General features: G+C 21.6%; 2 protein-coding genes across 2 annotated transcripts; both read right to left on the bottom strand.

The window, feature by feature from the left end:
* Window positions 1-1,684: 1,684 nt before the first annotated feature.
* On the bottom strand, window positions 1,685-15,776 carry LOC105360520 (armadillo repeat-containing protein 8). The gene is made up of 8 exons (XM_011497442.1): window positions 15,583-15,776; window positions 15,335-15,408; window positions 9,492-9,939; window positions 8,235-8,729; window positions 6,917-7,208; window positions 4,705-5,228; window positions 3,042-3,208; window positions 1,685-1,776 (listed from the first exon to the last, which is right to left on the bottom strand). Exons 1-8 carry the CDS (start codon window positions 15,607-15,609, stop codon window positions 1,740-1,742), a joined length of 2,064 nt encoding a protein of 687 aa, XP_011495744.1. The 5' UTR covers window positions 15,610-15,776; the 3' UTR covers window positions 1,685-1,739.
* A 3,781-nt stretch (window positions 15,777-19,557) lies between these two features.
* On the bottom strand, window positions 19,558-23,453 carry Golgin104 (coiled-coil domain-containing protein 186; the record flags this gene model as incomplete). Its single annotated transcript, XM_011503247.1, has 4 exons — window positions 23,251-23,453; window positions 22,695-22,965; window positions 20,724-21,127; window positions 19,558-20,068 (listed from the first exon to the last, which is right to left on the bottom strand). Coding segments are annotated over exons 1-4 (1,332 nt in total), but the record flags the coding sequence as incomplete, so codon positions are not given.
* Between the last annotated feature and the right edge of the window lie 4,298 nt (window positions 23,454-27,751).

Raw genomic sequence — 27,751 nt, 5'->3', positions numbered from 1 at the left:
CTTGTATATATATATATTTATTTATTTAAAACTGTAGAAAAAAAGTGCATAGATGTATAAAAGAAAATACTCAAAAAAATAAATCATTTTATATTCAATCCAGTTTTCAAGTTGACTAAAGAAATTATACCTAAAAAAATAGATTTCTTATTAATAATACATGAAAACATATTCAATATTGGTCTAAGATACGCACAAGAGTCAACTAGTTAAACATCACTAGTTAAATCATAACTACGGCACTATTATATTAAACTTTTATCATAGAATTCAATCTTGATTTCATTCTTTTAGTGAAATCTAAATCTGTATTTAATATTGATAAGAAACAATGCTTATTTAATAATTTAGAATTTCAAAGTGTACTAAAATTAATAACTTAAAGTTTTTCTTAATTAGAGAAAAGTTTACCGTTTAAACCTATAAAAATTTGCAGAAAATTATACAATAATAAAAACAATGTAATTTACATTCCATGCTTTTAATAAAAAAGCTGATGAGAATTGTATCATATAATTTTAATTATGTATGTCTATTATTATTGGATAATAATTACTATGTGTTGCAAGTTATAATATATTTATATTACATTATTGAATTTATTAATAATTTTAAACAAAAACTAATGAGGTTGAAAGAATGTTTACTCTGATCCGTTTTTTCATAAATCTAAATTACTTTTTTAATTATTTAAATTATGAATTAGCAGTATACTGCTACTATCTAGATTATAATACTTTTTTGTCCAAGAAAAAGGATTGTATAGAAGATATATGCGAAAATATATATTATTTATACTATATTGTCTATGTTAAATTGTAAAAAGTTTAGATTAAAAATTGACAAAAAAAAACAGAAAAAATGGTAAATAAATTATATTCAAAATACATATGTACACTTCTATAATTAAAATAATAGTCAATTTATACATGATATCAGTCCATGCTAATTGACAATAAATGCAGATGTGTTTTAAATCTTTACCCTGCTCATTTATATATTAGTACGAAGTTCTATATTATGTATTAAAATTAAATATATCCAATTACTTCTTTTTTAAATATAAATAACAAATATTTTCTATTAAGAAGAAATACATTCTAAGAAGGAAAGTCCAACATAAACTTTTATTCATAACTACTAAACTTCTAAGCTAACAAAATTAATAAAAACAAAGAACCATTGAAAAAAGTAACTAGTTGAATGTTTTTATTTATCATACGAACTAAAAATAGATACTTATATAATATAATTAGATATAAAATTCGTGAATTACCTAATTATATCTGTCAAATGTAGTGATATAACTTGTGATTTTTGTTTCAACTATTTTTGAGTTATGATTGATAAAACAAGAACGATATCTCATTAATTAATGAAGAAAATTAAATTTAGTTATGCTCTCAAATCAAATTCAATTATAAGCTTTTGGAAATTATAAAATTCGGAAGAACCTTTCAATTTAATTTAGCATGTTTTTTTTCTTTGTCAGTAGATAAATAATACTTTATGTTACTTTGTCTGTATAATTTGAGTTCATAAATTATACTGATAGTCATTTAATATTTTTAATATATTAGTTTATTAAAATAGAAAATAAAATGAATATAGCAAATATACGTTGTTCTCTCAAATTAATATAGTTTTTTTATTTAAATAATTACATTGACTTTTTATAGCAAATAATTTAATTCGTATTTTAGTAATTACTAAAAATTTATCATTTAATTGCATTATCTTCAAGCATCGAAAAATTGTGCTAATGCTGTTTTTACTCTGAAATATAAAACATTAACGTATATTAATATAAATTGTTATATTATGTATTATAAATTGTAATACTTATTTCTTATGTATTCTTTTTTGAATTATAATATATACCTTATTAATATATACGGTTATAAATTAATCAATGTTTACAAATAAATTAGAGCATAAATTTACGACTCATTAAATATACCTTAATATATTCTACAAAAGTTAAAATAATTCTCAGCAAATTATACAATTATTATTGGAAGTTATCCAATTTCTAAAAAGAACAATAGATATATAACTAATGTTTGATTATAAGAAGATAACTAAAAAATAATGTTTGAAATATTGATATAATATTTATTTAATACTATAAGATTGTTATTGATTAATAATAAGAAGTTGACTTATATTTTAAATTTTTACATAATTAAAAAAAAAAGGATTAATTAAATTATAATTATAAAATATTTAGTATAAATTTTAAATATAAACAATTATAAAAAATTTATTGCAAAATAAAGATTAGTTATAATTTTGAGGATATTATATTCACAATATTACAACAGGTACAAGTACGTCTGAACTAATAAGATCTAAAAATAATTAAGTATAAAAAACGTCATACTTCATGAAAAATTGCAATGTAATGTTCTCAAATAAAATAATTAATTAATTCCAGAAAATAACATTTTTTGATTACTTAAATTTAAAAATTAACTATCAATTTCATCAAGACTCCATTTTATAAATAATTTAAATAAATCTCAAAAGCAAAAATAATCCATATATGTACAAATTTATACAATCATTAATATTAATTTAAAATTAATTAGTAAATTCACTAAAATACTTGTCTAAAATCTTCAATCAGTATTATCTGTACGATTCACCTAATCACAAATTATTTCAATTTTTATTTCCGATTAAATCTTAATAACATATTTTACTAAAAATATTTAAAAGATTTTTAGTCCCGATTAAAGCTTAATCACACATTTTGCATAAACATTTAAATAAATATTTATTTTAAAGGTTTCATTTATTCACATTACATAATATTTTGCAGTTAAATTTTTTAGTTTTCTTTCTTCAATCAAATTAAAAGCGCAAAATTATAATTTAAATTAATTTAAAATGCTGATTAATGAAAACTATAATAGTATATATATTTTAATAATTAATAAGAAGATATAAATCAAATTTAAAAAATATTTTAAATTTAATTTTATATAATATATATTATATAATAAAAATTTGTTTTCTTTTTAAATATAGAATCATACTTATCGAAAAGCTGCGTATCTTTTGTATGTCGAAGTTGTAATAAAATTCTATATAATCCTAATTCCTTTAAACGTGATTGTCTTTGTGCTGCTCCAGGTTCTTCTCTCCATACTAAATTGCATACACAGAATATAGCTGCTACTTGTAATTTAACATTACTGTGCATCTAAAATATAATGATTTTAATAAAGATATTGATTATTTAATACATATTTATTTAATTTTTGAACAAAAAATATTATATTTAAAAAATAGTTTCTTTATATAAGTACATAATTTATAAGAATATTTAAAATATCAAGTATTATAAAATTATTGCAAATATATAAAATGATATACTTCACAAAAAAATTGTTAATTTATTTTTTATAAAAAATAATTTATTTAATAATTTCTTTATAAAACAATGAAAAAAACTCAAAATTAAAACTGTTTACAAAATTTAAGAAATATAAATACATAACATAAAAATAAAGGTAATATAAACGATAATAATCATAAAACTAATAATATATCTTCTAAAAATCTAAATCATACAAATAATGTTATTTTTATACATTATTGTGTGTGTACAAAACATAGAAAATAAAAAGTACGTTATTCATTTAACAAGCTATCAATAATTGTAAATATAATATTATTCTAAATACAAATTTATAATATCTATATCACGTCATAGAATCTAAAAATAAAATAAGATACCGAAGGCACAGTGGTATCTCAATATTTATTATCGAAACAAATTTATAGGATTGAAAAACTGAGAAGTTCCCTAATCAACGAGTACTAAACTTTTATACTTAAATCAACCCTCGATTTACACTTTGAAAAAAGGCATAATACATTCTTTTTATTATGATGATTAACAGAAATTTGACCAAAATAAATGACGCCCATTCGGATGGATCCAAAATGTTTATTTTATGTAAAACAATTGTTAGTTGCTTGGTGACTTTTGATAATTGGTATTGTTCCTGCACTAGCTACTCAATTCTATCTCAGTATATACCTCAAGTTATATGAGTTTATATGATTCTTGATATTTGTTCACGATAAAGGAAAATAAACTATCATGCACAAAAAACAGTGAATAAATTTGTTTAAAATTCATTGGGTTTTTGATTCGCTGTCAATGTTATAATTACTCAACTTGACTCATTTTTTCAGATAAATAAAAACTAATAGAATCTCACATTCATTAATTCTAACTAGACAAAAATATAAAAATGCCTACAAGATTGCGTATCACCAACATTTGTCATATATATTTGAAATATTTATTTAATTTCTAATTCAATGATAATAGTAATATATATTATAACTTTCCCTTTATCAAAAAGTTTGTTTTATGGCATTATCTCATTCTACCGAGCACTTGGTCATGACATCATTTTAAGTTATTTTCAAAATAATATTATTTAATTTTTATACTTCACATATGGCAAATATTTCTTGTTTGATATATTTATTTATTTATTGTTTTTCGTAATGCATATTTAAAAAATATATCGATTATTAAATATAGTTGACTTTATTAACGACATGAATTTATTTAATATATTGTATTAAAAATATAAATTAATAAAGTTTATTCTATAATAAGAAATGCGTTATTATAGAGTGCTAGGTCTTGATTAAAAAAAAAATTTATTATATAATTACCATATAATCCATTAATTTTTTTAAAACATCTTCGTTAGCCATGATATGGTCTCTCGCTCGATCGCCATCTGCCACATTTGCTAATATGCAAAGTGCTTGTTCTTTTACATCAGCAGGATGCACTGGATCTTCAAGTACCAAGATTACTGCTTGCATTACATGTGCCGCATGATCAGCCATTATTCTATCAATATGAGTTTTAGTTGAAAGAAGATTTCTAAGAAGTCCTAAAGTTTTCATCAAAACGGCAAGTTCTGGGTCAGCAAGAAGGCGAAATATCTGATCAGTTCCAAGACATGTTAAAATTTGTGATTTCACTTTTTGTTCTGCTTGAAAAGCTACATTCATTAATGCCCAAATACCATTTAGTCTGAGAGCAGAATCAGATCTTTTTGTTAAAGAACAAAGTAGTTCAACTCCACCTGATTCTAAAATTGGTTCTTTACTAGGACTAAATTCTAAAAGTAAATTGCATAGTGTGCCCGATGCAACTGTAAGTAGGTCATCTTCTCCTTCATTCTTTCCTGCAAATATACATACATATACATATAATATGTAAACTAACATCACATCATAAAAAATACTAAATTTTTGGTAGATAAATTTTTAATATTTCGATTAATAAATAATTTGCCTATAAATTATTTAAAATTTTTATTTTACAATAAAAAATTGTAAATTCTTATAAAACTCTAGAAAAGTCTAAAATTCAATTTTATATTGTTAATAATATTGACATCTGATTGAAATATAGATTTCTATATGCAACAACTTTTAAAATAACATCTTATGTATAAAATAAAAAATTTTATTAATATTAAAATTTAGAGATTGTAGAAATTACATTATTCCAAAATATTTACTTTTTCTTTATCTTATAAAATATTTTTGCTATAGACATTTGTTATAATAATAAAGTACACCAGTATACGTGGAATATTACGTGAGTATGTATTCATTTAACCAAGAAGTATATTGCAACGTATATTGTACATAAAAAAGGGCTTTCAATAATGCCCTTGTAGCCGATGTTTTTCTCGTACATCATCTGTTCGCCGAAGCTATGCGATCGTATAATGCTTATCTCGACAGGTGCACTCGTACTTTCAATGCCTTACGAAGCCGGCGCGTACGTGCTTTCAATAAATGCCGTACGAGGCTGGTGCTTAAGTGCATTCAATAAATGGTTTCTCTATTAATTGACTTCATGGAAATTTTATTTGTCACACCAAATTCTGTGCTGAGCACGCAGGTGGTACGGTTCGTATTTCCTGATCTTTCTTGGAATGCACTACAGCTCACTTAAAACAGTTGTTAAATGTATTGGCTGCACTGTATTTGGCTTACTAGCTTATTGTTGCTGAGTCTAGCTAAATTATCTACATATAATGAGTAAAACTGACTGCCCGTTATATGGCGTAATGTGGTTGCTGTATAGAGTGATAACTGATAACTAATTGTTTCAGAAATTTACCGTGAGCCTACAAGCCTGTTGAATACACGCACGACACTGAAGGCTTGTTCGTTCCGTAGCAGCTCTGCTGTGAGCTGTTTACTGCGTGACTTCACTGCACGAGTTTTTCAATGCGAGAGCTCCACAGCTAGAGAGCATCATTGTTACTATACTGGAATTCCAAGCGACGTTACTACTCGAAAACTATAAAAATTATGAGCCATTTTAAACAAACACATAACAAATACACGAAAAATTCTCGTCCCAAATATTTACAGAAACTTGAGAGCTACAGAAACTAGCGATGCCAATAGTCACGATCTTGGAAGTTACTTCAATCCCGAACAAGTGTTAACCCATTTTTTCTCAATATCTCAAAATAAAAAAACAATAATCGTCTTCGAATGTCAAGTTGCATCATGGTTCAGTGAAATAACAAAATTCCATATGGGTAAAATTATAGGCCCATACAAAATACGTTGACATATATAATTAACAGTTTGAAAAATTTTTAAATATCCGAACGATTTATCTGTATATTCTAGAAATTGATTATGACCCAATTTGCTAAAATGCATTGTCTAGAATAATTTTACTAGAAATTTCGCGTATCCTATTTAAACAACACTTAACCAACAATATAAATCACCTTATAACCATTAAATTGTAATTGGTGACTGATGTATTATATTAAAAGTATAATAGATTAAATAATACATTATAAATAATATATTATGTGGTAATAATATTATTACAAACCATCTAATCCTTTATCTGCACCGTGAAGTAACTGCATTAATGGCCTCCAAACTGCATGATCTTGAAAAGTTGTTCTTAGTTGTTGCACACTTCTTGATAACGAATGAAGACAACGTACAGCAGCTAATCGCACTTTTGCACCACCTGGATCTTGTAACCCAGAAACTACTTGCTCCATTAAATTTTCAGTTTCAATTATTCGTTTACGAATGTCTTCGTCATTAGCTCCTAATGATGCAAAAGCTCTAAACGCTGCTTGTCTCATATCTTGTGATAAAGCTGCATCTTGCACCTATTGTAAAGTATAGGCTCTTAAATAAAATATCAATACTAAATATGGTAAAATTATTATTAATTTAAAAAAGATCATGTGACAATATATTAATTGAATAATAATTCAAGCATAGCAAGATCTGCTTACATATACGCAATATTTAAAAACTTTTTTTAAAGTTAAAATAGCCCAACATTAGACATTCATATTTTGACCATGCTTAGTCAATGTTTCTAATTTTTTGTTCATACATTCGATTACTTGTTTGTTGTATCCAATTATTGGCTCAATCACTGTATACAATTATATAAATTAATAAAATAAATTTTGATATTGTATAAAAGATTTATTCAGTAAACAAAAATAAGACAAATTCAATGCAATACGAACAAAAGGTGATATAAAAATTAATTTATTTTTGAATATGTCTTTGTGTACAAACAAAAATAAATAAGTATATAAACTAAAGAGGTAAAAAGAAAATTAAAGACATGACAGATGATCACAATATTTTCAAAATTATGAAAAACTGATACCAAAGCATATTTCTAGGTGTAATGTGTGAATAATTTGAAATCGACGAATAACGGAAAAACCATTATCAATTACTTTTAAATACACTTATCTTTAATTAATATTTACAAAATGTGGAATGTATAGCATTAATGCTATCAATAATAATTGCTACAGATAACAATACACTATCTTCTCGATCAACTAATCAAGGGTAGAGATATAGATCAAGAAGTGAGTCTACGATTTATATACATTGTTTAAATTCAGACATAATAATGATGGAATAAAGAACGGAACAAAATCTAGAATATTAGATTTTTTTTATCTATCAGATTATAAAAGTAAATTATGATATATAAACGATTGAATTAAATACAACAGACTGACTGTAAATGTCTAGTCGAGAAGTTTTAGTATAAAGAATTCCTGTCGTACCTTTATTTAAATCGATTAAACTATAATGTATACGAAATAAATATTGTACCTATTAATTATATTGAAAATATATGATATAGAAAAAATATATACCTGAGAATTTGGCTTTAAAAGTTCGGCTAGCGTCGGTATTAAATGGTTACTGATTGAAGCGAGCCTTTGTAAATCTGTATCTACTTCTGTTAAATATGCTAGTGTTTCTGCAGCTGCTACTCTTTCTCTTGCTGGTCTGTCTTTATGGCAAAGTCTTATTAAGCAAGGTAAAGCTTTGTAAATTACTCTTGAATCTGTTGCACTTAAAGCTTGTGCTCGATGCATATATGCTGTACACCGAGCAGCCTCAAGTTGTATCAATGAATTTTTTTCTCTTCCCATTAGTTGTCCTAATATAGTTGGTACAGATTTACTATCTGGTTCATGAGAAATTGTTGTTGTAGCAATAAGTGATGCGACATCCTGATTTTGATAACACATATTAGCGAGACATGCTAATGCAGGTAACTGCACATCAGCCAATGAGCATTCTAATTGTGTAGCCACAGTATTAATCGCACCACCTTTTAATAATATATTTTGTTCATCATTTGTCTGAAAATTTTAATTATTATAAATACATACTAAAGTAAATATCGGAATATATATAGGAATATATAAAGGAATATATAATAATAAGTGATACACTATATTATATGAAACATTTAATTTATAAGTATAAATTTATAATTATAAATTGAATCTTTTACAAGCAAAATTTCATTTAAATTTAAACCTTACTCATATTCTTAGTGATATTAAAAAATATAACTCTAATAAATATTTATTAGAAGCTAAACATACTTATATAATATAAAATGTTATAGAAATAATCAAGACTAACAAAGTATCAAAATAAAATACTTATTAAAAAACAGAAAATTCTATTTAAAACAAAAACAAAACGATATAAGGCATCAATATATAAATACATCACATTTGATTTATTATTATAAAAATTCTTGTACTGACCGATACAAAATAATACTGTTTAATATATAGATACTTAGTGTTTTAACTATATACGGTTTGAAATATATATTGTTGCATAAATTAAGTATATAAAGTCAGATATGCAATACCCATACGCACACACACACACAACACACGTATATATTTGATATATATATATATATATATATATATATATATATATATATACATCAATTCATTTTACTCAACAAACTATATATATTTATATTTTAGTACTCTCCGTCAGATATATTAGGAATTATCCTTATTAATAAAATTTTTATAGATTTTATACCTATATATAAAAATATAAATATTTCTCTAACAAGATTAGGTATTTATTACCTTACAAGCTGTAGTTAATATCATTGCAACATAAACTTGACAATTAATAGATATATTAGAAAGTTGAAGAAAACGTGGTATAAATTCAGGATCCTGAAATATTGAAGAGACTGGTGCCGATGAGTGTTGAAAAATTGTTCGTAAACATCTTAAGCATGCTTCAATAAATAAATTATGTATTTTTAAATTGTCATTATTTGAACATTCTACGGCTGCTGTTGATAATACTTGAAGTAATGAAGTTACTACCCCTAAATCTATTAATGCCAAAACATGTTGATCCGTTCCTTTAGCTAACGAACCTAGTGTAACTGCAGATTCTAAGTGAACTCTGTCATTACATATATTATTAGTACTACATAAAAGTTGGAGGAGTCTTGGAACTACACCTTGAGCTATTACAGATGCTTTTTGACGATTACTGCCAATAACAGAATTTTTTAAACATCTGAAACAAAATATAAATACGTATTTTAAAAACTACTATTAATACTAAATGATATATTTAATACTAAATAATATTTTAATACTAAAATAAAAAATCTCTAATCTAAAAGTATAAGAATTGTCATAACCGAAATATTTATAATTATTTCAAAATATTTATTAGAGAGATATAATATAAATATATTTGATAATGAATATATGATAGCACACAGTCAAACTAAATATATGTATTTTTTTATGCAGGAATACATATCGTTTTTTTACAATTATTAAGCAATTTTATAGGTACTTTTTAAATTTACTCTTACCTAATATTTTAAATAGCTTATCGATTATTTATTATTATTTATATATACAAAATAAGAAATGTATGTCAATGAATTTGTTAATTTATTTAATATTGCATACATTTATTTTAATTACATTTTCTCATTGGATAATCAAAAATTCAGCATAAATTAAGTAATTTAATGTTAAAATATTTTTTTATATATAAATTATTAATATTGTTAGAAACACTTTATCTGAAATAAAATATCTTATTTAGGCAATAGTAAATAGTCTATTAAAATATTAAACTTAAAATAAAATTATATTGGTATATAAAAAAGATATTTATTCATTAAAATATGATTTTTAAATTGTCTTTTGTAATTTACATTACAAAATCTTGAAAAATAGTGGAACATATTAAGTGAGTTATTGTGCAAGTCGAGAATTTTATCAAATTACACAGGTGTTAACATATCAGTGAGGGTAAGTAACATAATAAGTGTATTAATTCCAAATACTTGCAATTATTGGAAAAATAAAAGTTTATAAAACCTTACTATCTTAATACCACAAAATGCAATATCACATATAATAACGTTTAATTTGATTTTGCTCGCTAACTGAATATTGTTTATTGCTATATTACGATTAGACTTGATTTTTTTATTCTAATTTAACTCAATCATATTTTTTAGTAGAAATTCTTATATCAATGCTAGTACCGAAATCTATTTAATACACCGATTAAATATAAAATATATTAATTCCTTTATATATCAACTGTTTTACTTAAAAATATTGATTTTTTAAATATATATATATTTCGACTTCTCTCTTACTTTATTATTATTCTTTAATAAATTTAAATTTAGAGAAAAAAACAAACAGTATTAAAAAGAGAATGATATAAAAACAAAAAAAAGTTAGATATAGACATACGAAGAAAAATGAAACTGAAGAAAATACTTATTATAGAAATATTTGAAAAATGTAAATACATAATTTTAATAATTTTTGAAAAATTAGATTATTTGAACTTTTTAGATTCGTTCTTTTTTTTTAATCTACATTATTTTGAATGAGATTAATTTGATTAAACTAAGAATATAATAAAAAAAAATAGTAAAATTAAAACAAATTTTTAGTAAAAATTAGTACTTCTTTACAAAAAAAGGTAAAGAAGTCGACAATAGATAACGAGTAAAATCCATTTCAAATAATTTTTCGGGTATTTTATTCATGAAATCATCTAATTTAGAATTTTAAATATTACTTTTTATGTTTGGAAGATTTATTGAACAATATATGCACGACATTTTTATTTACTAAACACTAATTATATGACGTGATATAACTGGTTTTTATTCAGAAATAAAGTTCCAAAATTTAATATCTAATATTCTCGTTTGACAGTTTATTCATTACCTAATTTGTTTCTTATTCTAAATTATATTTATTTTTTGAATAACGTTTACTTCTATAATATGTATATATTAAATTTTTAATTGTATTACATAAAATTCTTAATTGAATATTGGATGTTGATTAAAATGTACATTGGCATGTGCTGAGCTAAGTTATTTCCTTTATGTGCATATATATAACATAATTATTTATTGAGACAGAGAGAGAGAGAGATATATATATAAAATATATTTATAGAGAGAGAGAGAGAGAGAGAGAGAGAGAGAGAGAGAGAGAGAGAGAGAGAGAGAGGTAGGACAAAGGTTGATAATATTTACACACCGAATGTGAAATTAATGCAAAATCTGAAACTAAGGGAAGGAAGAGCTACGCAAACGAGAACTAAGTAAAGTCTACATCAATCAGAAAGGTTTTGCATCGATACCAGACTGTTACTTGCATATGCTACGAGAAACATTAATGCATTATCAGTAATGGAAGCTTAATCGTTATATATAATATACACAAATTCTTATCAAGATATACTCCTGTGTAGGTTATCAAAAATCTGAAAAAAAATTAATATATATTTCTTTTAACAAATACTAGTTATTGCAATATACATTTATTTAAGAGAGATAGTAACACCGATGATTTAAATACACAAAGCAATTGATACAGTCTTCGTATATTTTATTTGAGCTAAACGTGTGTATAATTTTACGACTATAATAATATTTCCTAAAGGAGATCCTATGATATAATATATATTTTACGGTTTATATTTTAACAAATACATATTTGTTATTATTCAATCAAATACTTTAAAAACGCACTTCCTATTATAAAATAATTCGAAAAACTACTTTATGGCGCTATATTAAGTTCTTCAATAAAAATGATAAACAATAAAAAAATAAAAATAAAAATCTTTTACTAATGAAATTAATTTACATTAAATCGTCATGTACAAGACAGCATTTTAATAATAGTTGCACATTTAAAGATGTTTAATTAATATTTTTAAAATTTACTTTCATCAGGATACAATGATAACTGGAATTTATAGCATTAAATTTATTAAAAATAAAATTTAATATTTAAATAATAATGTCTGCATTTCCAATCGAAAACTTTATTCACAATATTATACAGATAAAATGAACATTAAATGAATAGATTAAAGGAAACAATACTTTTTTTAAGTACTATTATCAATATTAGATTTCGAAATCTAATTAAAATTTCATTTACCTTATTTTATAAAGTATAAAAGTAAAATATTGAATACTATGATTTTATATAAAACGTCACTAAGGTTTCTTTATTTTAAAAAAGTAGCAAATATTCATTGCGATACTTTTACGTAAGTAAAGCAAATTTTGGTATTTATATAAAGAAAAAACTCTTATATTTGGTGTATAGTTATAAACACCAGAATGCACTTACATATACAATATAAAACAATTTATGCAGAGAAATTTATATTTATAAATGTAAATTATATCTTATTAAACGAGATTTTAACGTTTGTATAATCATAATATATCTCTGATAAATCTGGGTAATCGTAAATAAAAGTCGTGGCGAACATAAGTCTGAAAAAGGAAAAAAAGCAAATAGAATAAAAGATGAACTCACAACCCTCAGTAATGAAAATGCTCAAAGAAGTTCAAGAAATAGACAGACCCAGTTAAGGTCATGACTTTAGAGATGAGAAAACCTGTTACCTATAATACCGAAGTTGACTAATTCCTAAATGACCTGCATTCTCATACTCTTTTCTACTACTTTAATCAAGTTTCTTTAATAGAACTAATACGTAAAAAGAAAAAATAATTTAATTTAATGGATTTCAGGACACATACATACCTTTAGCAATGGAGTATCCCTGTTGCAAAGCAAACACGAATACAACATGACAATATAATTCAATCAATTACTTAGAATTATAAATTATAAATCATTACAAAATTATTTTTAAATGTAAAGAAATTTTTTATTGTTAAAAATTGCAGAAATATAAGCATACAATTTTATAAAGTTAAATCAAATATTTTTCTAAAAAATAATTATAAATAAATTGTGAACTATTTAAAAACAGATGACACTTATTATTAAAATTAATATATCACTTGATATATTAGTTCAAATATACTCCTAAAGTTCTTGTACTAATTTAACTAACTCTTCTTTTCTGAATTTATATTGTTTTACTTGGTGGATACCTCAACCTCCATTGATATTGCCTTCACCAACAAGTTAAAATATTTAAAAATAATTTTAAAATATCTAGTACAAGAATTATGACCATAAACTTTATTTCTAATGAATATTTATGAAATAAATCTAATAAAATATTAAATTCATTAATTACTATCAATGAAATGAATTTATTTAGAAAATGATATATATTTATTCAATGTAAATATTTTCATTGACAGCTACTATAAATAAATTAATATTAATGTATAAATAATGTATACCTTCTAATACCTATATTTATTTTGCATTAGATTAAAAAATTTGTATTTTCTAATTTAATGTTTTCTTAGAATTTTAATTTACTTATTTATATAGAACGCATATAAAATAATATTAAACTTGGAATATAACTGAGAAAATTACCATCAATTTGAATAATTAGATCATTGTACAGAATATACTAGTATTACTATAATAAAATTTTATTACCAAAATTTTTTTTTATAAAATTGCTGAATATCATTAACTATCTATACATTTGATATTTTAAGATAAATACATTATATAAAAACATCTATTCTCTTGAATCAATTGTTTAAATAACAATTTTTTCAAACAACTTTTCCAAATTTTTTGATTAGGTACCAAATTTGAGTTTAATATAAATAAATAAATAAGCCTCTAGGGCTTATCATCCTCTTGTAAATATATTGCTGACAAATTGTTTATTCTATGTTTGTTAAATTTCATTTACAACTTAGTGAATTGGCATAAAAACTATAACTAATTGAATTATATATCACATTTTTATTATTTTCTAAATATGAAATTTCTTATAATTTTCTTAAAATATTGAATTGCAAATTACAATTCAGTAAAGCATTAAGTAATAGAATCCAGTTTAAACAAGTTGATGGCAATTTGTCAGCAAAACTTGAAATTTTAGAACACACAAATAAGTCTGATATCTTGATTGTTTCAGATTCATCATAAATATGGCACAGAATTATTTCCACCTGAGAAAACGTTAACAAAATATCAAAAATTAAAAAAGGAATATTAAAAACCATATAATAAGTTTAATTAGTATCATATATGTTGATTAATAATTTGAATACTATATGGAACTTCAAATGTACGTAAATATTTCTAACTTTCTTAGTTGTATAAATTCTGATACTTTTAATTAACACTTAACTTTATATACTTCTATCAAATAACATAATCATACATTTATTAATAACATTATAGTTTATATATAATTCATTTTTGTGCTCAATTGTAAATAGTAAATATAAATAACAAATATTTTATGAAAAAACTTAAGAAATATCCATATTTAAATGAATAATTAATAAGATATTATAAAAATCATAGATATAGTATAAATAATGCAATCTTATTATTAAGCAAAACGCCATACTGAATTATAAAAATATTGTTGTATAATACAGAAAAATATAAACCATTATATTAAAACTACTGAAAATAATATTGAACATTGCTATACTTACATAATTGCATTTAAACATTTTTGAGGTTCAGTAGAATAAAGCTCATCTATGTAACTTCGTGAACTTTCTATATCCTTTAATAAATAAATCATCGAAATAATATCTATATATATATATATATATACATACATACATATATATATATATATATATATATATATGAATATTTTTAAAAGAATATAAAACTATTCTTGATATATACGTGTACATATAAAAAGCACAAATTTTAGGTTAATGTATATTCTTACCATAAAAGGTTGCATGACAGATACCATAACTAAGTAATATTGATAATTAAAAATTTCTATAATTTCTTTTTAATTTTTTTTACATAGTTAGATATCGCAACATAATGTGTGTTTATAAAATAGTTTTTCGCGAGTTTAAAATACTGAAGCGCGCGGTATTTCGAATAAATTAAAAGTACATTAAGAATAATTGTAAAGTGTAAGTTATAAAAAATAAATGTAATATCACTTTATATTGTTAAATAATGACAAAGATGAAATAAATCAGTATATATTAGAATGTAATAATGATGAAATTTGTGGCTAGATAAAACGATAACAGTGAAAATTCAAGTATCGAGTGACACATTAGCATCTAATAATTTTCCCTCGATAAACATCTATTCAAACCGACGTATATAACTGTTAATTGGTGAGAACTAATTCAACTTCTGAAGTGCAAATGTTATATGTTAGAAAATACTAGAATATATACAAAGCAAAAGTATATATAAAATATTTTACTCGGTATTTTTTTTTTGTATACAAACCGAATTTGATCGTTATTTTGTAAAATATTACAACTGTCTCATAATAATACTATATCGTGTCGCGATTGTTACATGCGCAGTAGATTTACTTTATTGGTATTCTAAAGAGTGAAATTTCATCATATCTAACATGTAGTTTATTACAAAACATTACATGTACAAGGCAAAATTGACAATATCAGAGTATATCTACTTTTGTGTAAATATATATTTTTTTAAATAGTAAATTACTTTTAATAGCTTTTAAACAACGTCATAAGTCACATCAAAGACTTTATTCTTATTATGTATAACGTATTTCAATAAGTCAAGGAAATGTAGCTCTAATTTCAAATTTCGACTTTAATGTTCGTTGAAGATGAGGAACAATAATAGAGAAGGGAAATTATATTTATAGTAGAGTTTTTATTGTATTTTGAAATTTATTAAAAACATAATTTATTTTATATTTACATAATTCTTGAGTTTACACAAACCAAGAAATATAAATATATATTTTATTTAATATACTCTTATTCTAAAGGTTTTAAAGAATTGTCCGTGAAGTTATTAACATCATGCATCGTATTTCTGTCAAAATAAATGTGAGCCTAAGCGATGTACGCTTTCATTACTAATTAAGCTTTAATTGTGATACTGACATTATATTTCATCTTTTAAAGTTTAATGAGCTTTACAGAACTTTGCTTGAAATTTATTTTGATTAATTTTCAGAAAACTTTTTCCAAATTGAAATTATAGAAAATTATGTAAATAATAATATTAACAAATATTAAAATTAATTTTAAATAATGTAATTATATAATTATAAAGATGTAAATTGGAAAATTAAAATATTTAGAATAATTTTCTTTTGATTTTAATTTACTTGCGTAATCTATCATTTAAAATTGCTAAAATATCAAAATATTACTTATAGTTTTATCAAATGAATATTGGTAGTTTAGTTTAGATATACTATTTTTCAATATCATTGTTTTAGATTTTTTAAATGTTGGTTATATTACTGATTCATTTTGAGAATGTCAATTTTCAATAATTTGTGGTCAAAAATATATTTACAATTATATTTATTAATGAATATTTCTTAATTAAAAATACTGAATACTATACTGAATAGCACAAAAAACTATATAATTATAATATTGAGCAATTTTAACATTTGTGCAATTGCAAAACATATTTGTAATAAATCGTGAACTGATTTTCAACAACACTTTTTTAAAGTCTAACGATTCATTGCCTGATTCTAGATTTTAGAATATATTTATGTTAAACATATAATCATTACTTATTACACTTCGTTTATCCTTAATAAATCGTGTATAATACAGATTAAAAATCTTCAATTTAACTATCAGTATGATAATTGAACATGCAGATGATGTATGTATCAAAATGAAAATAATATTAGAAACATGTTGAAGTTATGATTATATTATTTATGTATGTGATTCTACAAATTGAAATAAGAAAATTTTGGAAAAGAATGTTGAATTTAGTATTAAAAACTTTATAAATATGATTTTAATTATTTATAAATAGTTAAATAGTTATTTATAATTAGTTATTAAAAAATTATCAAGTACTAGTTTAAAAAAATATATTCATAAATTAATTATACTTATTATGTAGAAAATAAATTTATTGATTTAACATATTTTTTATATAATTAAAAAAATCTATTTTTAAATTTTTTGAAATAACGCTAAAATGAATAAATATGTATCACTAAAAATTGATTAATAAAATGAAATATAAGTCATTTTTTTTTAAAGTATTTTATTTTAGCTGTTGAACTGTTAAGCAGTTTTTTTTTATTTATTCTAAAAAATAGTAGTTCGTTTATCTCACAGATAACTTTAGTGTTTCTTATATAGTATATTTTCAAAACATAATTATCTATTTAAAAGAGTAATTTTTAAAATATTTAAACTTGAGAAATCTTGAATCAGTTTTTACTTCTTTCATTCGATATAATAATTTTATAATTATTATAATATCGAATAGACATTATCAAATTCAAAATTTTATTATAAATACATAAATATAATAGTCGTTGAGTATTTTGCATCTATCTTTTTATATTGCAAAATTACTATATTGATAAAGATCTAGATAAATTAATTAATTTATATCAACGTGTAAATATTACAAAACATTTATTACATTTATTTAATACTTATATTACCAGAGAATATACAAAATACTTTTTATTTTTATGTAACTGAAATTAGATTGATATAAAATGAGCAATCTATTCAATGAAATATAATATATTCAAAATTTAGTACCATATATTAGGAAAGCTTGAAAATATTACTCTAAGTCAATTTCATTTAACTATCATTAAAAATATTTTAAATATATCATTTTCATTAAATTATTGAAATTAAAATGATAATGTGTATATACTGTATATTACATGAATAGTTGTCTAATATTTTCATGTATAAAATAAAAATTTAATAATTACACAATAAAAATAAGTCAGATATAGAGCTTTATAAAAATAATATTCATTTAACAAATAAATTTAGGTATTTATGTCTACATTTACTTTTAATATTTACCTATATTAAAGCCTTTGTATTATTTTATTTTCTTTGAAGACAAATTAATTTACTTACAAAATATCACAATGTTTTTAACATATAAATAAATAAAATTATATATAATGTAACATATAAAATAAAATAATTTAAATAATAAAATATTTTAATTAATTCGTAATAGTATTCTTAAAATTTCTCATTATTAATAAGTTTGTTATTCTGCAAATTATAATCTTGAATAATTTTTGTCTTTTTTTGTAATTCTTGTAATAAAGCATGAGAATGTTCTTCTAAGAAATCTAATTTTTCAGCACGTTTAACATTAACTTTTTGTAATTTAATAATTTGATTCAATAATTGTTCCTTTTCTAAAATTGATTTGTATATTTTGTATTTTACATCTCTTTTTTCCAATATTAATGGAATGTCAATATTCTCTGAAATAAAAAAATTTTATTCACATTTCCAACATTGATTTGTTGGTATATAGTAAAAACAATTTGTAAGAGAACTGGAATAAAACAATAACACAATTCTCTTAGTACATAATTAAATCTCTAAATGTTTCTTTCTATGCAATGTATATTTCTTACAAATCCTACGTTTTATTTCGACCTATACTTATATATAGCCCATATTATATAAGTCCTGTTGTTAGATAATTTATATAACAAATAGATTCTAATAAAAATAATTGGACATGTTATTGTATTTTTTATATGTAAATAATATAAACATGGATTAGATTTTGAAAACTTATACAAAATGTAATACTACTAAATAATAGATAACTCAAGTATTAATAATATAAATATTTTACTATTTTTCAATATATTATAAAACTTGTACTTTTACATATATACTTTACCTGTATTTAAATTATTTGAATTATCAATGTTATTTTCCAGCGATGAATTAGAATTTAAAAAATTTGCGTTCTTTACTTTTGTGTGATATAAATTTAATTCTCGAGTCATTTCCCTAATAGTTAAATCATATCTTTTACGAAGTATTACGTTTTCTCCTTCTAAATCTTCCAATCGATAAAAAAGTTTTTCGATATAAAATGCTTGTTCAGCTATATATTTTGATAAGATTTCACATTCCTGAATTCGTTTTATTTCTTCACAAGATAAAGTATATTCTAAATTTTTTACTTCAGAAACAAATTTATTAATGGCTTTATTTAAAGGTTTTTGATTATTTTCCAGAAAACGAATCTTATTTTGCATATTTGTAAATTCACATTGAAGTTGTACATTTTTATCGGTAAGCTTTTGAGTAAAATCAAGCATATGTATTTCTCGTTGTCGATATGCTTCTATGTCGGATAGAAATTCTTGTTTTTCAGTATAAAGACGTTGTAATTCTGCTTCAATTGCACAAATTTTTTGTTCTTTGCTGAAAAGTAATATGCACAATAATTTATAATATATATAGAAATAAAATAGGATAGGAAGTTGATATTTAAATTAAACTCTTGAGAAAAATAACAAACAAAATGAAGACAGATCAAAGTAATAAATTGTTTCATTAATGTTTTGACTGAATACGTCAATACATAGAAATTATACATAGAAATATTTGGAAATTCTTGTATAGCACATCAATATTGAATAAAAGACAAGATTAAGTAATAAAATTTTTTTACATTGAAATTTAAACACAAAATTTCTATTTCTAATTTTAATGTTTGTAAAGTTAAAATTGTAAAAATTTTCAATAAAAAATACATATAATATTTTCTATTCATAATATAATATAATTATAATTAATATTTGTTCTCTAACATATCCATCTTTATTAAAAAGTTATCTTTTAATTCATATTCAAAAATAAGTATCGATGAAAATATTATGTTTTAATTAATATTTTAATTAAATTTGAATTTATATTAACTATTATATAATACTAAATCTTTAATTTAGTAACTGAAAAATATATTCTTATTAAATGATTAAGCAATAGAAAATAAGCAATAATAAATGTTATTGTGTATGGATTTATGTTCTACTCATTCTTATTTGAATTAATAAATAATTTACATAAGACATACCTTGGTATACACTTATTTATTATTTCCATTTGAGCTACTTCATTTTTCAAGGTTTGAATTTCTGTATTAGCTTTTTGAAAAGATGTATTTAAAATATTACATTTGGATTTATAATCTATACATTCTTTTTCTAAATTACGGATTTGCGTAATAAGTAAGCTATTTTCATTATCTGAAAAGCGCTGTCTATCTAATAACAAATCAAATTCTTTTTGAAGTTTTACGCGAGAACTTTCTGAATCTTCAGCAATATGCCGTTCTAAAATTAGACGAGCTTGTTGTTCTTTAAGTTGTTGATCTAGAATTGTTACTTTATTTTCTTCAAAATGTTGTGCTTTAATTAATAAATTTTTTATTTGAGATTTTAGCTGCTCACACTCATTAGTTAATTCAGAATTTTTTGTCTAAAAAACAAACAAATTCATAAAATTTCAAATAATATAAATCATTGTTATAATATTAATTATATTTTAATCTCTTTCCGTTTATTTAATTTTTATTAAAAGCAAAAAAATTATATTTGATCAGTCGAATTTCATTATAAATTAAACCTTACTTTACAATATGAAGGTCTTGATATTATTAAAAATATTTTATACTTTTTTCATAAAAATATAAGTTTAATGTATACTTTAATTAATAATTTCAGATTAAGTGTTATCAATTTTAATATTTATTTGAAATGACTAAAATGTTATCGAACGCGATAATAATAGAACTATTTAAAATGTCAGTTATTTAAGATTTATTGCATCAACAGTGGATAAAAATGATAACAGGGTTTGTTCTAAAGAAAGAAAAATATTTAAATTTATTTTGTTTTTTTAAATATTTACATAATTATATATGGATGCATTTTTTTATATCAAAAATATGGAAATAATAAAAATATATTTCATTAATAAAGTGAAATTAGAAATAAATTATATACTTAATTAAATACCATTATATGGACACAAATGAACTACAAATTAAAAAAAATCATACTTGAAATATGTACATGAATTCTAAAAAATTCTATTTTTGTAGATAAAGAGTTTAGTACTAAGTAATAGTAGAAAGTATTCGGTTATTTTGCTGACCAAAGTTTCGATGAATAGAATAAACTGTGAAAGTACTATATTGAAAAAACAATACAAAAATATTTTTATATTTCTACACAAAACTGAAATATATAAAAACAAAAAATAAAATTTTAAAATATTAAAAGTAAGTAGCAGTTGATCACATGTGATGTTGAAAAAAAGCAATCTATTACTGGTAATGTAATTAATATATCCTTGAAATATAGGTTTATAATTTATAACATATGCATAATTTTTAATATCTATATATTATAAATAATTGTTTTAATTTCTATTTATATATATAAATTTAATATATATTTTTTTAATCATTTTGAATATAAATTAAGGTACATTAAATTTGTTTTATTTAGGAAAAATTAGATCATTTGCACACAATAATTTATGCATTTAAATCTTTTAAAAAATTATAAGAGCGAATTATACTAGCTTTAAAATTATAATTCGTTCTTATTCTACGCGAAATTATGTGATAAGCTTCATTTAGATGATATGTAGAAATCGGATAGTAATAATAATAAATAATTATAAATACATAAATATGTAATTATTTATTCCTAAATAACAAAGAAAAACGAGAGCTTTTATTTTTTTGTTTTATCATTTATAATCTAACTTTGATATGTTTGTATTTGGTCTATACTGTTTGTATCTAGCTGTTACATAGATTCAATTGATCAATTGAAAAATATTCACAATAATTTCTTTATTTTATTAATCTATCTTTTCCTACCACAGTATATATTAAATTGTTAATTTGTATACAATTCCTCTTTTAAATAAGATTATAAATTAACGTATCGTGTTTTTTATTAAACTCTATTTACGAATTTGTTATTATATATCAAAATAAATTAAAGATAAAGATATCAAAATAAATATTTACCAGTGACTCGTTTAATTTTATCTGTGCCTCTTTATGTGTATCTGTAATATTTTTTAATTTATTCTGGCTACATTTAAGTTGAAGATCTTTTACATTATCGTTACTTTTGTAACGTTCATTATCATTCCGTAATTGCACTATTTCTGACGATTTTAAATTCACTTCACTAGTAAGTTTCACAATGCTATCATGAGCTTTTTGAATTTTTTTCTGTAATATTGCAGTTTCCTTTAAAGCATCGTGATATTTCTTTTCTGTTAATTTTGCAAACCTAAAATAGAATTCATATATAAACTACAATTATATTTATTAAAGAAGGTACTTAATAAGAAAGCTTCTTATGTTAATGATTTTTGTTTATTGTCAACGGAAACGCAAATTTTTAAAATGTACTGCAATCTGAATAAATTTTCATTGTCATGAAATTCTCATGTCTTAAGAAAAACAAAAATAATTGAAAATATTAAATTAAAAAATAAAATACATTTTATTTTTCATTAATAAAATTTAGACAAAAAAATTATTTATATCATTCATTGCATACAAATTTATATACCTTTGAGCTTCGATCACATGCTTTTCACTTGTTGCATATTTCATAACCATTCTTTCTTTCTCTGTTTGAAATGCCGAACATTTTTGTGTAATACTATTGTATTTTTCTGTCATTGATTGTAAACTTTCCTTTAGTTTTGGACACATTCCACAAATTGCTGTATTACAATTAATATAATTTAATTTTATCTCTAACTCATTTATTTTTGATGCTAGATCAACATTTACATTTTCTAAGTATTTATAATCATTCATAAATTGAAAATAATACTGATAGAAAAAACTTAATTTGACATCGTCTAATTTTTGATAATTAACGAGAGTTTTACTATTTCTGTTACATAATTTATATTCCAAATTAAGAATATTATGTTTTTTTTTTAATGATATAAATAAATCTGCATTTAATTCCGAAATATTGTATTGTATATTAAACATACAATATAACAATTTCACAAAATTAAAAAATTTCTCATTGTATAATATATTGAATTTATAAGATGAAATATCATAATCATCAATATCTTGAAAGTTTGGTATATTCGTTGTAGACATGAGAGTCTTATGTACCGAAATAGATAGAAGTGTCTTCAATTCTTGAAGCATTAATAAATCATCTGATATATTTAAATTTTCTAATAAATAATTTAAAATAAATTTATTTTTGTTCAATAGTATTGTAAAAAGAGATATAGTATCTCTAAAATTTGGTTGCACACTCTTTGAATAATCCATAGAGTTAAGCAATATTCTACCAATTTATAATTTCAATCTTTGCGAAGAAGTATATGCTGCATTAAATTTACTTATAATATTTGTTTTTTAAAGTTATTTCTTTTTAATTCACAAAATCAATTTCCTCTGAAAAATGTAATAACATGTATAATTATTCATTAACAGAATACATTAATATTAATTTGATATAAGTAAATTGTTTTTAATTTTTATTGAATAACAAAGTGTAGAATATTTAAAAATGTAAAATTATATTGCAAAACTAGATTTTGCTGGTTCTATTGTAGATATGATATAATTTGTTTATTAACTGATTTCGATGAGAACTTGCTTAATAGTTTGCAAACATCAATTGATTATATAAGAAAGAAAAGCTTAAATTTATTACTTTTAAAAAGATATCCAATATCACTCACATTCTTATAATAAATTTAACTGTCTAATCAGATTCCCAACGTCATCAACAATATCATAAAAGTCGAAATCAATTTAACTATGCCTTAATACCTTGTGATCCTGCATATGTCTTAATTTTAATACATTATTTAAAAGATGGCATATTATTACACTATCTAGTTTTATAGTTGTCAATGAAACACGGTATTTCTTCTATTATTGTATTTAGTATTATTTGTATTAAACTTAGATGTTATTAATATTAAATTCTTTTAATTAATTACCGTTTAATTTAAATGTGTGTTAAGTTCAAATTAACAATTTTTTACGCTTTACGAAAATAGTAATCGAAGATATAATTGTCAATTACTCAAATAAAAAATGATACCTATTTTTCATTTATAAATTAACCTCATTGCTAATAAATTTGAAAATATTAAACATCATTACAAGGTATATATTTCTATTCTGATACAGTCAATAATACAATTTATAATTAAGAATTAACTTAGTTAATTATAATACCCTTAAACTACTAACTTTTCGTATTTAACTTTAACATACATAAATTCAACTTAATGTTTTATGTAGTATTTTATATATTTATATAATTGCTTATTGAAAGTTCACATATTTTTATTATTGATCTTTTTTATAAGCTCTTTTGCTACAAGTTATTTTAATCTTTATCAGATGAAACGGTATATATAATTGAACATAAGAAGGTAAGTAATAAAAAGGAATAATAAAAGTATAAATATATAGATAAATAATAAAACAGTTAATTGACTCGTAATCAGAAAATGTATATAAGAGTAATTTTTAAATAGATGAATGATAAAAAGTGGAAAAATATAAAATGCTTAAAATCTAAATATTTTATAAAAATAGGATAAAGTGTCTGTTACAGTATAGATAGAACAAGAAGATACAGTAATAACATTAAGAGTTGTAATCAGAAAATAATTTCCTTGTTAACCAAATATAATGAAAATTTTTTTAAATAAAATTGCGTGGTGTTAAATCACGTTAAATTCATTCTTCAAATAGCAATAGAATATGAATTTAAATTGTTAACATTTAATTAAAACAGTGATTTAGCAACCGTAACTATAACGGTAAGCTTCAGCAAAAATTTTCATGGTTACACTAGATAAGAAATCATAAGTAGCAATTAAATAAATAACAGTGAAAAATTAAAGAGACAAAATTTAAAATAAAATTATAAAGTAACTGAATTGCTAAATAGCAATTAAATATCGTAAGTATATTAAAAAATATAATAATTTTTAAGATAATTATAATCGTAAATTAGAAACTATTTCGAATAAATCGCGATTATATTATATGATCAACTGTATGAACTAAGTAATAATTTATACTATAAGTTAATGCTCAGATAAAACAAAATTGTGAAATATAGATAACCTATTATTTTATGTATTGTTCAAATAAAATTAATAAATTTTAGATGCACTAGTATAATGGGCAAGCATTAAGCAATACAAGAAACTGTTATGTATATATAGCATAGACTTTTCTGTAAAAATACATAATTTATTAAATAAATAGATGGATTCCACATGTAAATTAGAAGAATATAAGAATTTATATTACAAATTGCAATTTTAAAATAATGAAAAAGATTATACATGATAACTTCTATAGCTGTTTATAGCTACCTTTTTTAAAATTATAATATAAAGATTTACAGGTATCAAAATTGCAATTGTACCATCACAAGTATAAGTAAGGATAAAAAATAATTGTTTTATGTTAAATAAAAAACTTCATTTTTTACAACAGTTATGTCAGTAGAATAAAATTGAAATCCCTTTAAACTACTTAAATAACCTATATATTTTAAATATATTGGCATAGATTTAATAATATAATTATTAACAAACAATAATTTATTAAAAAAACAATATTAATTTATTAAAATGATGATAATAAATTAACAATTATAACGGTATTCATTATGTACAATAATTTAATTATAAAAAAGAATTTTATTTTAGTTAAAAATATACAATATAACTATTGAACATGAAAGGTAGCTTATATAAATTGTGTGCAATTAAAGAAAATGGATTCCATAATACTTTTCAGGATTAATTATTTTTATATATTAAAGTTTTCAAATTATGAAGTTATTTGTACTAATAAGTTTTTGATAAAAATTAAAAATAATTCAATTCACTCGATTAGTTTTTTCTATTCATATTTATTTATATCAGCTTATTTTTGAGTATGTATTTGTAATAAAAAAATATTATAAATCAGAAATAGAATAAATGTCATACTTATATACGATATAAATGGCATTATTATTATGTTTGAAATATAGTTTATACATTGACATTTGCAATATATTGTGAAGCAACTAGTTAAAGTATTTCATAGTGAGGCAATAAAATCAGAAAATCATAAAAATAAATTAATTATTGTCTTGGAAAGTTTTTGTTATAATTGAGACTAAGTAATATAAATCAAGTACAGGAAAATAATCCTTTTTTATTCCAAACATCCTCTGGAATACTGTTATTTTAAATTTAATCTTCATTTTTTAAAACCTGTCTTATAGAACTTTACTAAATCAAATATAGACAACTATATTACAATAATTATTGAACTAATTAGATCTTAGTTTTATATAAATCTTTAGAACATAGTTTCCTGCAATACCTAATTTAATTTAATAATTATTTATGAAATATTTACAGCCGAAATTAATGAAAAATTGAAATATTTTAAAAGTTTTTAACTTTATATTAATTTATTTTAGTTGAAAATTAGTGGATGAGAATCAAGTATATTATTTACTTAATTATTAAAGACTTGCTTTAGATATAAACTTCATATTATTCTAATGAAACAGGTGGAATTCATTTTCAAACAATATTTTAAAGTTTCAATATTAATGAATATAAAAATAAAAAAATCTTGGAAGGTATTTTTATTATTGTGACCTTTTGTACAAATAATATTAACAAATATCATAAAAATATAAAAATAATAAATTAATTTAAAATTATCATTTGGAAATTCAATTTCAAATATAAAAAAGAAAGTCAAATAAAATAAATATTGAATATTAATTAAAAATAATTAAAAAAACTGGACAATTGAAGTACATATATTTCTAATTAATAAAAAATATAAACTAATATTTTATAAGAAAAATGAATAATAAAAACTAATTATAATATAAAATGTTATATTATTTACTTCAATCTGATATTTATTAATATAATTGAATTACAAATATTTAATAAAGATTAAATGAAGTCAAATTGATACTTATTATTTGGTTTTAAACTTTATATTATTTTTAATATTTTTAAAAATATTTCTGTTTTTCATATTTT

Source organism: Ceratosolen solmsi, unplaced genomic scaffold, assembly GCF_000503995.2.
Source record: "Ceratosolen solmsi marchali unplaced genomic scaffold, CerSol_1.0 scaffold10, whole genome shotgun sequence".
Taxonomy (NCBI): Eukaryota; Metazoa; Arthropoda; class Insecta; order Hymenoptera; family Agaonidae; genus Ceratosolen; species Ceratosolen solmsi.
The sequence above is the reverse complement of the archived record's forward strand: the minus strand, read 5'-3'. Positions and strand labels throughout refer to the sequence as shown.

Coding starts and splice junctions, on each gene's coding strand:
- LOC105360520 (XM_011497442.1), bottom strand. CDS start 15,609: ATGGTATCTGTCATGCAACCTTTTATG. Junction 8,730..9,491: donor TATTAACTACAGCTTGTAAG/GTAATAAATACC, acceptor TAAAATTTTCAG/ACAAATGATGAACAAAATAT. Junction 1,777..3,041: donor GATACGCAGCTTTTCGATAA/GTATGATTCTAT, acceptor TTTATATTTCAG/AGTAAAAACAGCATTAGCAC.